General features: G+C 44.9%; 1 protein-coding gene across 1 annotated transcript in view; it reads left to right on the top strand.

Moving 5' to 3' along the window:
• The window catches only part of CCDC39 (coiled-coil domain containing 39), a 64,339-nt gene that overhangs the window by 43,029 nt on the left and 4,827 nt on the right, over positions 1-16,483 (top strand). Inside the window, exons 16-19 of the mRNA XM_061637390.1 lie at positions 5,378-5,484; positions 15,615-15,755; positions 15,927-16,106; positions 16,261-16,337. Of these exons, the coding sequence (XP_061493374.1) occupies positions 5,378-5,484; positions 15,615-15,755; positions 15,927-16,106; positions 16,261-16,337 (505 nt within the window). The remainder of the gene's footprint in view (positions 1-5,377; positions 5,485-15,614; positions 15,756-15,926; positions 16,107-16,260; positions 16,338-16,483) is intronic.

Here is a 16,483-nt window from a genome sequence, read left to right as displayed (position 1 = left end):
ATTATTTTAGAAAGCTTTTCAGAAATTGCCAGATACAGACAGGGAGGTCTTTTGTGGAACTGGGAGCAAAGTTGATGGATATATTTGGAAAGTGGATGAGTAGTGCCAAAGCTCAGTCAGTGGAAGAGGTGAAAAGCCTCATGATACTGGATCAATTATACCATCAGTTACCACCAGAAATAAGGCTCCTGGTCAAAGACCGTTCCCCTACATCTGTGCAGGAGGCCGCAGAGATGGCGGATCACTTCGCCTCCAATAGAACTGGCTGGGTGGGGAAAACATCAAGAGATTTTAAAACCAGACCATATAGTGCTGGCAGAAGGGATGTGGTACCACAGCGAGTGAGTCCTCCATTAAAATCTGAAGGGCACAGGACACCCCAGAGTGGATCTGTGTACCCTAAAAGTGAGGAGAAATTATGCTACAAATGTGGTAGACCGGGGCACCTACGTTTTCAATGTGAGGTTGCCAACCCCATTAGTAATCCTGCTCAGACAAGGGCAGTGAAAACAGAGCCCAAGGCTTTAGAAACCAAAAAAGGTTCAGTTCTGCCAGATAAACTGGACAGAAGTAACAGACCTTGATTCAAGTCTGAGAGAGGAAGTGAGTGTACAAGGGGCAAATTATTGGGCATTGCTTGATACTGGTGCCGCTCAGACATTACTGAGGCCAGATTTAATAAAATCTGAGGTAATATTACCTCAGGAAACTGTGACTATCCAAGGAGTGAGAGGTCAACCAGAAAGTTTGCCTGTGGCCCTGGTGGATATGACTTGGAGAGGCCGAGAGGGCCAATATAAAGTAGGCATTAATGCCCAGCAACAAGAACCAGTAATACTGGGAAGGGATGTAATGGGCGCCCAAGGAAAGATCTATGTAGTGACCAGACAGCAACTTGGCAGAGAAAAAGAAGCCATATTAAGGGAGGCTGAAACAAACAGGGTGGAATCTGTTAACCAGCCTCAGGTCACCATAGCAACCACTAGCAGGCCTGCTGAAGGAGACAAAATGTATCAAGTGGTCTCTGGGAAAGAAGCAGATCAATTCAGGGAAGAGCTGCATAAAGATATAAGTTTGAAGCAGATAAAGGAACAAGCTCTGACCCAACAGATTCCTTTCACTGACAAACTGAGGAATCAAGTTGTGTGTGAGAATGGGAGTTTATATAGACTGTGGATGCCTGCTGAGAGAAAGGGTGAATGTGAACCAGTGAAACAAATGATGGAAGTGGAAAAGAATTTGAGTCAAGCACAGGAGAAGCAACGTTACTGGTATGACAGAACAGCCAGAGAACGTGTGTCTGATGTGGGAGATATGGTTATGGCGTTCATACCCAGGAAACATGACAAATTACAGGCTAACTGGGAAGGACCATCTACCATCAGAGAAAGGCTTGACACAGTGACATATGTAATCACCACAGACCAATTAAACAAAAGCAAAGTGGTTCATGTAAATATGTTAAAGCCTTACCATACCAGGGATCCACAGGTGTTGCAAGTTACCTTATTCCCTGAGGGAAGTGGGCCTGAACTTCCAGATTTGGTACAGGAAAGCAAAGACAAAGGAGGGGTAAATCAAGTGGAATGGTCAGAGGAGGTAGAGGAGGAAGTAAGAGAAGAGATTCTGAGAGTTTTGAAAACCTATAGGAATCTCTTTAGCAACAAACCTGGCCGAACCAGTATAGTTATACATTCCATTGATACTGGAGATCATGCCCCAATCAGATCTGTTCTGTACCGTGTGAATGGGAAAGTTTTGAATGAGATCAAAAAGGAGGTGGAAGATATGCTGGAATTAGGAGTGATCAGGGAATCCATCAGTCCCTGGGCCTCAAGTATTGTCCTGGTTCCGAAAAAAGATGGAACGACCAGGTTTTGCATTGATTATCGGCTAATCAATAAAATTACTGTCCCAGATGCGTATCCTATGCCTAGGGTAGACGCAATGTTAGAGTTATTGGGGGCAGCAACCATTATCTCTACACTAGATCTCTGTAAAGGATTTTGGCAAATGGAACTAGACAAGCAATCCAGAGCCAAAACTGCCTTCAGTACACCAGATGGGTTTTATGAGTTTGTGACCTTACCCATGGGCAAGTTCATTTCAGAGGCTAATCAATACTGTGTTGCGAGGCATGTCAGATTTTGCAGTGGCCTATATCGATGACGTGGCCATTTTTAGCAAGTCGGTGCCTGAGCATCTCCAACACCTGACAACAGTATTGGAGGCCTTAAGAAAAGCAGGCCTCACAATAAAAGCTAAGAAATGCCAGTTTGGACTAAAGGAAGTAATCTATTTAGGACATAAGGTGGGGAGTGGGAAAATCACCCCCTTATGGAGCAAGGTGGAGGCAATACAAGCGTGGCCGATCCCCTTAACCAAAAAACAAGTAAGGGCATTTCTGGGTGTGGCTGGATTTTATAGGAAGTTTGTGAGAAATTTTGGGGAAATAGCAACCCCCTTGCATGAATTAACAAAGAAGAAGTGTTCTGAGCGTGTGGTATGGACGGATGAATGTCAGAAGGCTTTTGAACTACTGAAGCAAGCCTCGTGCCAAGAACCCATATTAATAGCACCAGACTATGAGAAACCATTCATCGTGGCTACAGATGCGTCGGACCTGGCGCTGGGAGTCGTCTTGCTACAGGAGAGAGAAGGCACCAGACATCCAGTGGCATACCTGAGTCGCAAGCTGACGCCGAGGGAGAAAAACTATTCGTCGGTCCAGAAGGAGTGCCTAGCGGTCGTGTGGGGACTGAACAAGTTGCGCCCATACGTGTGGGGACGAAGATTCACAGTGACTACGGATCATCGGGCCTTGTTATGGTTGCAGACTATGAAAAACCACAACACTATGCTGCAGAGGTGGTCCTGGGTCCTACAGGACTATCAGGTGGACTTCCAGTTCATAAAAGGCAAGGACAATGTACTGGCCGATGGACTTTCCAGGCAAGTGGCTGGGACTGCAGTGACGTGACCAGACAGAGGAACAAAGAAAGACATTTTCCCCATAGAGACTTTTATTTGTTAACGCGACGTATAAATCCTGGAACAGGAATAATACTCTGCTGTTGTTTAAGGGGGGGGGAATGTGATGTTCCTATATTAATGTATATATGGTAAGTGTTGTTGTTTAGAAGTTACATGGTAAGTGGAGTGAAAGAGGGGGAGTGAATGGGCAGTAGAATGCGAGATGATTGGCTGAGTGTTTAAAATGGCTGAATGTATAAAAGGAAGAGTGAGAGTGGAATCTGGGGGGGAGAAGAGAACTGAGTAGGTTGCTTGGTGGGGTTTAGAGAGTTGTTTACCAGGAGGGAGGTGGAGTTCGGATTAGTATTGAGTAAAACCATATGCTTATGTGCCTTAAGAAGAAATCTTGTTAATCTTGTTAGCTTTGTTATCTGTAATAAATACTTAATTTGGTTTACCAAAGGCCTGATCCTTGGCTGGGGTTTCACAGACCAGAAGGGAGGGTAAGGTAATGACCAAGGCTGAAGGGGAACTGTAACAAATGGTGGCCGCGGTGAAGAGAATAACAATACCAGTATTCAGAGTCTCTGGGAATACTAGTATTGGGACGTTACTGGTGGTTGCCTAGCAGGGGGATCTGTTGAGATCTGTGCTAGAGCAGATAGGTAAATCATAAGAGAGTGCGGTCCGGACTGGTGGAGTCCCTGGTGGTGCCTAGATACAGGCAGTAACCACGAGCAGGTAGGAACCTGACAGGGAGAGTCAGGGAAGGACGCCTCACAGAGGCTACTGTTCAGCATCATGAGAATTATCCTGTGGTGTTGCACGGAGTTCTACCTTGTCCCCCATGCTATTTAACAGCTATATGAAGCTACTGGAAGTTGTCATCAGGAGATTCGGAGTCAATATGCAGATGACACCCAGCTCTACCTCTCTATTCCAACTGAATCAGGAGAGGCAGTTGAGATGTTGAACCAGTGCTTGGAGGCGTTGAGGGACTGATGTGTGCCAATAAATAGGGGCTGAATCCTGAAAAGACAGGGGTATTATGTGTCCAGAGTTCTCATGTCCAGGAGGTGGAAAGATAGCCTCTTCTGGATGAGGTTGCTCTTTCCTTGAAGGAGCAGGTCCACAGCCTGGGGGTACTACTTGATCCAACAGTCACTGGAGGTTTAGGTGGCCTCCGTGGCTAGGAGTACCCTTCTCCAGCTCCGGCTGGTTCACCAGCTTTGGCCCCTTTTGAACAGTGCTCCATGGTTTGGGAACCTCCAGACTGGATTATTGCAATGCATGCTTTGTGGGGCTGCCCTTGAAGATGACTTGGAAACTTTAATTGGTCCAAAATGCAGTAGCCAGATTACTGGCGGGGGTTCCTCTTAGAACTTATAACCCATTTTAAAACAGCTGAATTGGTTGCCAGTTTGTTTCCAGGCCCAGTTCAAGGTGCTCACATTAGTGTTTAAAGCCCTGAATGACTTAAGTCCATGTGGTGTAGTGCTTAGTGTTGGACTATGACCTGGGAGGCCAGGGTTCAAATCCCCACACAGCCATGAAGCTTACTGGATGACCTTGGGCCAGTCACTGCCTCTCAGCCTCAGAGGAAGGCAATGGTAAACCCCTTCTGAATACTGCTTACCATGAAAACCCTATTCATAGGGTCGCCATAAGTCGAGATCAACTTGAAGGCAGTCCATTTCCATTTCCCCTACAGTCCCTCTCAGGTGTTGAGATCAGTAGAGGGAGCCCTTTTGGTAGTTCTACCACCCTTGGAAGCTCAGGGGTGTTGGTGACCTGGGAGAGGGCATTCCCCTAAGCTGTGGAACTCCCTCCCCACCGAGAAGTATCTAGCAACTTCATTGTACAACTTTTGGCGATTTCTGAAGGCACATCGCTTTACCTGGGTCTTTGACTCCCGAGATGTTTATTTTTAGGATCTACCCTATTTTCTGTGACATTGTTTAAGTTGTTTTTAACTGTTTTTAAAATTGTTGTAACCTGCCCTGGGACCTCTGGGTAAAGGACAGGTAATAAATGTACAACCTTGTGTACATTTGATTACATTTGAGGTCTCACTGTAGACTAGCTAAGCTTGCTTTGAAATACATCCATATACTAGATGTGAGAGTGGTGTAGCCTCCCTACCTGGAGTGCATACCCTGTCCCACGTCCAGCACTAAAATGAGTGTCCTGGACCTTTTAATAATTTTAATGTATTTTTTTGGTTAATGTGTTTATAACATCTTTTGCCCGTGATTATGTTTATGGTTGATTGTGCTTGTCAGGCCATGGTTGGTTTTACTGTATTTCTTAGTTGTTTTGGATTACATTGGATGTTTTAAACTAATTTCTATTGTACGTCAGCTAGAGACTTCGATGAATTCAATAAACAATTATGTTTTTATAGGTGAGGAGCATGAGGAGAAAGTGAAACTGGAAGAAGAGAAAAGAGCTGCTGATGAGAAATACAGATACAAGAGAAGACAGATCAAGGAACTCCAGGAGGATATACAGGTGAAGAGGCTTCCGGTTTAGCTCAGTGTGAGGGCCCATCTATACTCCTTATCCAAATGTAGACTTCTCTAGAAACACTGTCATCCTATCTATTCACTATTTCTTATCTGTGAAGAATCACCTTTGCTTTGCAAACTGCAAACTCCACATCCTCAGCCTAAGCAGGATTTGACAAAGCAATGATGAAAGGCAGAAAAAAACAGAAAAAGTTTCCAACACCTCTTCCCAGCTCTGAACAAAAATAATTTTTAGTAGATTCATTCAATTTTTTTAAAACTGTAAGCTTTTTAAAAACATGCTACTGAAAACAAGTATTCCTTGATACATGTAAAATAAATATAGGCATATTGTTTATTTGTTTATTTAAAATATTTCTATCGCACCCTTCTACCCTACAATAGGGCACTTAGGGTGACTACAATAGAAGAGCACACACATATATAAAAATACACAATAAAAACACAAACATTACAGTAAATTAAAATGCATAAAATACAATTAAAATACATTAAATGCATTATGTATACACACACAAACATACATAATGTATATATGTGCATACACATATAAGAGAGTGAGAACCAAAGAACTTAAAAGATAAAAGTAAAAGATAAAAAACTTTGGTTGCTGTAAACCGCCCAGAGAGCTTCGGCTATGGGGCGGTATACAAGTGCAATAAATAAATAAATAAATAAACAAACAGTGTCAGGCTGACCCGTCAGTCCCAACCAAAGGCTCTCCGGAACAAAATAGTTTTTACAAGTTTCCAGAAGACCATCAGGGAGGGAGCAAAGCAGGCTTCTTGGAGCAGTGAATTCCAAAGTCTGGGAGCCACAATTGAAAAGGCTGTCTCCTGCATGCCTGTCAATCTCTTTCATTCCAGGCATGCAGAAGAGACCAGAGGCAGATGATCTTAAATCCAGGGTAGGAACATATGGACCTAAGCAGTCCCTTAAGTACACTGGTCCAAGGCCTCCTTGGATCCTCAAGAGTTAAACAACTTCCGCCCAGTCTCTAACTTACCATTCTTGGGCAAGGTGATTGAGCGAGTGGTGGCCAAACAGTTGCAGGCACACTTGGATGAAACAAATTATTTGGATCCATTCCAGTCGGGTTTCAGGACTGGACATGGAACTGAAACAGCCTTGGTCGCCCTAGTGGATGATATGAGGAGGGCGTTGGACAGGGGAGAACATACCCTCCTCGTCCTCCTGGACCTCTCAGCGGCTTTCGATACTGTTGACCACAGTATCCTTTTAGATCACCTGGAAGGATTAGGAATAGGGGGCACCGTTTTACAGTGGCTTTGTTCCTATCTTTCTGACAGGCACCAACGGGTGGCTTTGGGGGATGAGGTCTCAGACCCTTGGCCTCTCAATTGTGGAGTGCCACAGGGTTCTATCCTCTCCCCCATGCTATTCAACATCTATGTAAAACCGCTGGGGGCCATCATCAGGAGATTTGGGCTGCAGTGTCACCAATATGCGGATGACACTCAGCTCTATCTCTCGTTTAAGTCCTCACCAAGGTTGGCTGTAGATACCATGTCCAAGTGCCTGGAATCCGTTAGTGAATGGATGGGAAGGAATAGGCTGAAACTAAACCCTGATAAGACCGAGGTATTGTTCGTCGGAGATAAGAATAAGTTGGGAGATATAGACCTGGTACTTAATGGAGTAAAATTACCCCTGAAAGACCAGGTCCGCAGCCTCAGGGTCATTCTCGACTCCCAACTGTCCATGGAGGCCCAGGTTTTGGCAGTGAGCCAGGCAGCTTGGTATCAACTTCATCTGATACGGAAGCTGCAGCCCTACCTTCCTGTCCACCTGCTCCCACGAGTGGTACATGCCCTGGTCTCCTCTCGCTTAGACTACTGTAATGCGCTCTACGTGGGGCTGCCCTTGAAGACGATCCGGAAATTACAGCTGATACAGAATGCAGCGGCTCGTTTAATTGGGAACTGTCGTCGCCGTGATCACATCACACCAGTGCTAATAGATCTACACTGGTTACCAGTTGTTTACCGGGCCCAATTCAAGGTGCTGGTACTGACCTTTAAAGCCCTATACGGTTTCGGCCCAGTTTATCTTAAGGAGCGCCTCCAGCATCACCAATTAGGCCGCCTAACTAGATCAGCCACACAAGGCCTTCTCTCGATTCCCCCAGCTGAAAAAGCTAGGCTGGTGCGAACCAGAGAGAGGGCATTTTCAATTGTGGCCCCCACCCTCTGGAACTCCTTTCCTTTCGATCTCCGCCATGCCCCCTCCTTGGTAGGCTTTCGTCGAGCCTTAAAAGCCTGGCTGTTCAGACAGGCCTATGGCTCTTCTGGGGAGGGTTAGGTTTTTTATGTTGCTGACCACTTGAAAGAGTGGTGTTTTTAATGGTTGAGTATGTTTTCATTGGTTTTATATTGTATTATATTGGAAATGTACGTCGCCTAGAGTGGCCGTTAATTCGGCCAGATAGGCGACTAACAAATAAAATTTTATTATTATTATTATTATTATTTAGGGCTTTAAAGGTCAAAACCAGCACTTTGAATTGGGCTCGGAAACAAATTGGGAGCCAGTGGAGTCGATAAAGCGTAGGGGTGATATGCTCCCTGTGCTGTACTCCTGTTAACATTCTGGCTGCTGCATTTTGGACCAACTAGTTTCCAAACCGTTTTCAAAGGCAGCTCCACATAGAATGTTATAGTAATCAAGCCTTGATGTCACCAATGCATGTGTCACTGTGGCCAAGTCAGCTGCTTCTAGGAACAGACTTAGCTGGTAGACCATTTTGAGATGGCCAAAAGCACTCGTGGCTACCGCAGCCACCTGAGATTCAAGCAGCAGGGGAGGATCCAGAAGAACTCCCAAACTGCAGACCTGCTGTTTCAAGGGGAGTGCAGCCCCATCCAGAACAGTTTGCAACCATGTCCCTGGGGCCGTTTTCCCCTTGACCAGCAACACTTCCGTTTTGTCTGGATTAAGTTTCAGTTTGTTAGCCCACATCCAACCCTTCACTGCCTCCAGGCACCTGTTTAGGATGAGCACTCCCACCCTGCCCTCAGATGGAAGGAAGAGATAGAGTTGAGTGTCACCAGCATATTGATGGCATTGCATTCCAAATCTCCAGATGACCTCTCCCAGCGGTTTCATATAAATGTTAAAGAGCATGGAAAACAGAATGCAACCCTGCAGTACCCCATAGGCCAATGGCCAGGGGGTCGAGAAGTAGTCTCCTAGCACCACTTTCTGGGTCCTATCCATCAGGTAGGAATGGAGCCACTGTAGAACAGTGCCTCCTAGACCCATCCCAGCAAGACAGCTCAGAAGGATACCATGATCGATGGTATCAAAGGCCGCCAAGAGGTCCAGCAGCATCAACAGAGATGCACTCTCCCTGCCTGATGCCCAGCATAGGGCATCAAACAGGGAGACCAGGGCAGTCTCTGTCCCATGACCAGGCCTGAAGTCTGATTGAAAAGGGTCTAGATAATCCGATTCATCCAGGAAAACTTGGAGCTGAACAGCCATCACCTTCTCAATCACCTTGCCAAGAAAAGGGAGATTAGAGACTACATGGAAGTTAAGATCCGTACTGCAGAGATGTTGCTCCACCAGGAGCCTCCTAGTGCTGCCAGGGACAGCCAGCCTGGTGGATGTAGGCCCCAATGGAAGGCCCGAAAACAAGGCATTCCAGAGGTGTGGCAGGGGAGGACTTACGCGAGATCCTTCTTGCATTTAGACCCCTCCCTCAGGTCCCGATCAACATTCAAACTCTGCTGACCTAAAGGCTGGTGGAGTAAACTTTTTTTTAGAAAAAAAATCCAATTGTGGTCTACAGGGAGCTCTTACTCCCCAGGAGGCCTGTTGGCCAGAGTTGGCACATTCTGGTAATCTCGTACATGCGGCTCCCTATGGAGCCGGCATTCAGCCAGGCTGGCGGCTCCTAAGCGGGATGAGGATCCCACGGAGCTTTCCTCTGGCTCCTCTGCCTGATGCCTGGCAATTGGATTGCTCTGCCCAAGAGGCTGACTGGTACAAGGCCATGCAGTGCAGCTTAATGACCAAGTGGGGATGTGAATCCAGTCTTCCCGGATTATTCCAGCACTTAACCTGTACACCACACTGGGTCAAGTGATGCGTCCTTCCCTGGCTGTCCCTGTCAGGTTCCTACCTGCGCGTGGCTACTGCCTGTCACTAGGCACCACCAGGGACTCCACCAGTCCGGACCGCTTTCTCTTATGGTTTCTCTCCCCGCTCTAGCACAGATCTCAACAGATCCCCCTGCTAGGCAACCACCAGTCACGTCCCAATACTAGTATTCCCAGAGACTCTGAATACTGGTATTGTTATTCTCTTCACCGCTGCCACCATTTGTTACAGTTCCCCTTCAGCCTTGGTCATTACCTTACCCTCCCTTCTGGTCTGTGAAACCCCAGCCAAGGATCAGGCCTTTGGTAAACCAAATTACGTATTTATTACAGATAACAAAGCTAACAAGATTAACAAGATTTCTTCTTAAGGCACATAAGCATATGGTTTTACTCAATACTAATCCGAACTCCACCTCCCTCCTGGTAAACAACTCTCTAAACCCCACCAAGCAACCTACTCAGTTCTCTTCTCCCCCCCAGATTCCACTCTCACTCTTCCTTTTATACATTCAGCCATTTTAAACACTCAGCCAATCATCTCGCATTCTACTGCCCATTCACTCCCCCTCTTTCACTCCACTTACCATGTATCTTCTAAACAACAACACTTACCATATATACATTAATATAGGAACATCACATTCCCCCCCCTTAAACAACAGCAGAGTATTATTCCTGTTCCAGGATTTATACGTCGCGTTAACAAATAAAAGTCTCTATGGGGAAAATGTCTTTCTTTGTTCCTCTGTCTGGTCACGTCACTGCAGTCCCAGCCACTTGCCTGGAAAGTCCATCGGCCAGTACATTGTCCTTGCCTTTTATGAACTGGAAGTCCACTTGATAGTCCTGTAGGGCCCAGGATCACCTCTGCAGCATAGTGTTGTGGTTTTTCATAGTCTGCAACCATAACAAGGCCCGATGATCCGTAGTCACTGTGAATCTTCGTCCCCACACGTATGGGCGCAACTTGTTCAGTCCCCACACGACCGCTAGGCACTCCTTCTGGACCGACGAATAGTTTTTCTCCCTCGGCGTCAGCTTGCGACTCAGGTACGCCACTGGATGTCTGGTGCCTTCTCTCTCCTGTAGCAAGACGACTCCCAGCGCCAGGTCGGATGCATCTGTAGCCACGATGAATGGTTTCTCATAGTCTGGTGCTATTAATATGGGTCCTTCGCACAAGGCTTGCTTCAGTAGATCAAAAGCCTTCTGACATTCATCCGTCCATACCACACGCTCAGAACACTTTTTCTTTGTTAATTCATGCAAGGGGGTTGCTATTTCCCCAAAATTTCTCACAAACTTCCTATAAAATCCAGCCACACCCAGAAATGCCCTTACTTGTTTTTTGGATAAGGGGATCGGCCACGCTTGTATTGCCTCCACCTTGCTCCATAAGGGGGTGATTTTCCCACTCCCCACCTTATGTCCTAAATAGATTACTTCCTTTAGTCCAAACTGGCATTTCTTAGCTTTTATTGTGAGGCCTGCTTTTCTTAATGCCTCCAATACTGTTGTCAGGTGTTGGAGATGCTCAGGCACCGACTTGCTAAAAATGGCCACGTCATCGATATAGGCCACTGCAAAATCTGACATGCCTCGCAACACAGTATTGATTAGCCTCTGAAATGAACTTGGTGAGTTCCTTAGTCCCATGGGTAAGGTCACAAACTCATATAACCCATCTGGTGTACTGAAGGCAGTTTTGGCTCTGGATTGCTCGTCTAGTTCCATTTGCCAAAATCCTTTACAGAGATCTAGTGTAGAGATAATGGTTGCTGCCCCCAATAACTCTAGGCATAGGATACGCATCTGGGACAGTAATTTTATTGATTAGCCGATAATCAATGCAAAACCTTGTCGTTCCATCTTTTTTCGGAACCAGGACAATACTTGAGGCCCAGGGACTGATGGATTCCCTGATCACTCCTAATTCCAGCATATCTTCCACCTCCTTTTTGATCTCATTCAAAACTTTCCCATTCACACGGTACGGAACAGATCTGATTGGGGCATGATCTCCAGTATCAATGGAATGTGTAACTATACTGGTTCAGCCAGGTTTATTACTAAAGAGATTCCTATAAGTCTTCAAAACTCTCAGAATCTCTTCTTTTACTTCCTCCTTCACCTCCTCTGACCATTCCACTTGATCTACCCCTCCTTTGTCTTTGCTTTCCTGTACCAAATCTGGAAGTTCAGGCCCACTTCCCTCAGGGAATAAGGTAACTTGCAACACCTGTGCATCCCTGGTATGGTAAGGCTTCAACATATTTACATGAACCACTTTGCTTTTGTTTAATTGGTCTGTGGTAATTACATACGTCACTGTGTCAAGCCTTTCTCTGATGGTATATGGTCCTTCCCAGTTAGCCTGTAATTTGTCATGTTTCCTGGGTATGAACGCCATAACCATATCTCCCACATCATACACACGTTCCCTGGCTGTTCTGTCATACCAGTAACTTTGCTTCTGCTGAGCTTGACTGAGATTCTCTTTCACCACTTCCATCATTTGTTTCACTGGTTCACATTCATCCATTCTCTCAGCAGGCATCCACAGTCTATATAAACTCCCATTCTCACACACAACTTGATTCCTCAGTTTGTCAGTGAAAGGAATCTGTTGGGTCAGGGCTTGTTCCTTTATTTGATTCAAACTGGTATCTTTATTCAGCTCTTCTCTGAAATGCTCTGTCTCTTCCCCAGAGACCAGCTGATACAGTTTGTCTTCTTCAGCAGGCCTGCTAGTGGTTGCTATGGTGACCTGAGGCTGGTTAACAGATTCCACCCTGTTTGTTTCAGCCCCCCTTAATATGGCTTCTTTTTCTCTGCCAATTTGCTGTCTGGTCACTACATAGATCTTTCCTTGGGCGCCCATTACATCCCTTCCCAGTATTACTGGTTCTTGTTGCTGGGCATTAATGCCTACTTTATATCGGCCCTCTCGGCCTCTCCAAGTCATATCCACCAGGACCACAGGCAAACTTTCTGGTTGACCCCTCACTCCTTGGATAGTCACTGTTTCCTGAGGTAATATTACCTCAGATTTTATTAAATCTGGCCTCAGTAATGTCTGAGCGGCACCAGTATCAAGCAATGCCCAATAATTTGCCCCTTGTACACTCACTTCCTCTCTCAGACTTGAATCAAGGTCTGTTACTTCTGTCCAGTTTATCTGGCAGAACTGAACCTTTTTTGGTTTCTAAAGCCTTGGGCTCTGTTTTCACTGCCCTTGTCTGAGCAGGATTACTAATGGGGTTGGCAACCTCACATTGAAAACGTAGGTGCCCCGGTCTACCACATTTGTAGCATAATTTCTCCTCACTTTTAGGGTACACAGATCCACTCTGGGGTGTCCTGTGCCCTTCAGATTTTACTGGAGGACTCACTCTCTGTGGTACCACATCCCTTCTGCCAGCGTTATATGGTCTGGGTTTAAAATCTCTTGATGTTTTCCCCACCCAGCCAGTTCTGTTGGAGGCGAAGTGATCCGCCATCTCCGCGGCCTCCTGCACAGATGTAGGGGAACGGTCTTTGACCAGGAGCCTTATTTCTGGTGGTAACTGATGGTATAATTTGTTGGTCAGTGACGCAGGCTGTGAGACTCACAGACAAGGTTTTTAGCAGAGAGAGAGAAACCTGAAGCAGAAGGGTTAAGCTGTGAGAACAGAGTGCCAGACTATCAAGGTCAGTGGCCGGCTGGGAGTGTGATAAGGTGGGAAACTTGCAGGAACTCAGTGTGGGGGAAGAAATGTCAATGGAGAGAGCTGTGTCTAATGTCTTTGCCTAGTAAAGACTCTTACAAGAAACTTGCAAGGCCCAAGTTTTACTAATCCATTCCTAAGATGACAATAGTAACCTGTCTCACAAGCTTCTTCTGAAGCCCTGTGTAACAAACACATTTGTTTCTATTCACTTATGTACAGAAAGATTAGGGTTAATAGAATATTGAATGTGATTGGCTGGAGTGTTTGCAAGGGGGGGGAGCAAGTGAAAGGTCTAAAAATGGGAAGGAAGTGACAGTTGAGAGGGTTGTTGTGGCAGTTAGTCAGGGCTAAGTTTATGAGGTAGATAGTGTGGGGTTTGGGTCTTATGGTGGTTTGGGTTTAGCATGGGTAGATAGGCAGGTTATAGGTTTAGTACTATATCAGTTGTTTCTATAATTTTTACTGTAAATATAATAAACATTGCTTATTAATTTAAAATTCCATGTGCATGCTTGGTCTTTCCTATGCTAACAAACAGGGTTCTAAATGCTAATAACTACATATAAACCCACAGATCTAAACCACATTCAACCTGATAGCCTCTTCTAGGGAGGAGGTGGGATGCTGAGGCTTGTGGTGTAGCAGGTAACTGGCCAAAGGTGAGGCAGGCGTCTTTGGGGTCACTGGTTTCAGACATGAAGGAGCAGGAAGGATTGTAGGTCCAGGATCTGGGATGCCACAACCTGCATGTATTATAAAGCACTTCATACATTAAAAGCTCTATATGTACTTGTCTAAACCAAAAAATAGTCTCCTTGAGGAAACAGAACTGCCACTAACAATTCACTCTTGTTGGATGTGCAAAGTCAACTATATGCGAGGGACCCTACACCCAGAAACAAGCAATGTGCCCTGGTAACAGCTGATTCAGAATGAGGCCTCTCACAATTCAGTCAGGTGTCAGGCAGAGGACAGGGCAGGGGATACCTCTTTCCAGCCCCTCTAACAGTTGTTTGGCCTTGTGAGAGGTTTTAGGTTTCTAATCCCGATACATTAGTTCTTCTGATCATTTCTACTGTAATGATATAAGCCGTATCTGTTTCCACACATGATGGGATGAAATGAGGGTTGCACCCATTTCCTCCAGCCCCTGTGTTGGTTGTCACATTGCATAGGGTCCGAGACATTTCATTTTCATTTTATTAAATTTATATACCGCCCATAGCCGAAGCTCCCTGGGCAGTTCACAACAATCAGCATAAAATACAATGAAACACATATTTAAAACAGTTTTTTTAAAAGCTTAAAATTTAAATTTAAAAAACAAAAACATTTTTACACATACTAAAATGCCTGGGAAAAGAGGAAAGTTTTAACCTGGCGCCGAAAAGATAGTAATGTCAGCGCCAGGCATACCTCGTCAGGAAGACTATTCCATAATTCGGGGGCCGCCACTGAGAAGGCCCTCTTTCTTGTCGCCACCCTCCGAGCCTCCCTCTGAGTAGGCACCCGGAGGAGGGCCTTCGATGCTGAGCGTAGCGTACGGGTAGGTTCATATCGGGAGAGGTGTTCCATCAGGTATCGTGGTCCCACACCGTATAAGGCTTTATAGGTTAAAACCAGCACCTTGAACTGGGCCCGGAAACATATAGGCAGCCAATGCAAGCGGGCCAGAATCGGTGTTATATGTTCGGACCGCCTGGTCCCCGTTATCAATCTGGCCGCTGCATTTTGCACGAGCTGCAGTTTCCGAACCGTCTTCAAAGGCAGCCCCACGTAGAGCACATTGCAGTAATCTAATTTAGAGGCCAGTGTATATAAGCCCCAAAGTGCACAATCTATGGATCATGAAATAGAAGTGTACAGATCGCATGTTTTGGGCTAATACATTAGATTTCACAGGCAGAGGCTCCTATGAAAACATGACAAGCAGCAACACCAGATGAAAGCAGGAGAAACCAGAGCAAGTCTCACCCCAAAAATAAACCCTGCCTACATCAAACCTATTAATTGTGTTTAGTTTGTACTGGAGTAGTGTCTTGCTTGGTATACCACCCTGACATTTGCAAGAGAAGAATATTTAAAAAGTAAATAACTAGTTACTCGAACTCTCTAACTTTGATATCATGCTGCTCTTATTTTACACATCTGAGTTACAACTCCCAAAAGAGAGAATACAGAAATGTATACTTTCTTTTACTATGTGGCATTCATTTATTGTTGTATTTTAAAAACGCCTTCGAAACAGGTTTATGTGTAAACTTTTATTTCCCCAGACTATGCAGGGTAATCTTGACACTCTTTTGAAAGATGAGAATCTTTGCAGCCAAAAAATGAAAGAAAAACAAACACATATTTTGCTGTTAACCAAGGACATAGATGACCAGAAGCCAAAGCTAGAAAGAGCCACGAAACAGGTTAGTTTAAATGAACGTAGGTTCATTAAATGAATTGTTTGGCTTTCAATAAAATACTAAATTAGAGATCAACATTGCCAGTTACTGCCAAAATATGTACTATAAAAACCTATTAACATAAAATCTAATGTTAAACTTTTAAATACTTGTAATTCTTGTGTGTTTAAAAAGGTTTCCCGACTATCCAAAGAGATCCGCACATTAAAGGACACTCAGTCAGAAACACAAGAAGAACAAGATATTGAACTTCGTTCATTGAAAGAGTTCACCAGATCCATTGATAAAATGCTACTTGATATTTCAGAATCAAATCCAGATTTAAACACAGCCTTTCAGAGATATTTTGAACAGGTATCATCCCTTGTTAAAAAAACTGCTTCTAAGACTTGCATGCACTGTCCTTAAGATCATGCCACACAATATAGCCGTTTCAAAGAAATATCCTAATACAAAATTGGTATGTTTGTTTATATCCACTAATGCCTAATATTATGATTTTTTTTAGGCTTCCATACCTCTTCCTGAAATTATTTCTCATCTTAGCTTGCGGTCATCTACTCACAGCTCATCATCTTCCACAGTGTGAGTGCTATTATAAAAATATTTTAATTAAATCTTTGTTATTGCATAATGACTACAGCATTTATCCAAGGAGGACAAGCACGGTTTATGTTTGCAAGGCCACTCACCTTTCCTGACAGGCTACTTGGCAGGAGTCAGAACGGTAA

This window comes from Rhineura floridana, chromosome 7 (genome assembly GCF_030035675.1).
Source record: "Rhineura floridana isolate rRhiFlo1 chromosome 7, rRhiFlo1.hap2, whole genome shotgun sequence".
Taxonomy (NCBI): Eukaryota; Metazoa; Chordata; class Lepidosauria; order Squamata; family Rhineuridae; genus Rhineura; species Rhineura floridana.
Note: the sequence above shows the minus strand (reverse complement) of the source record. Positions and strands in the feature narration are given on the sequence as shown.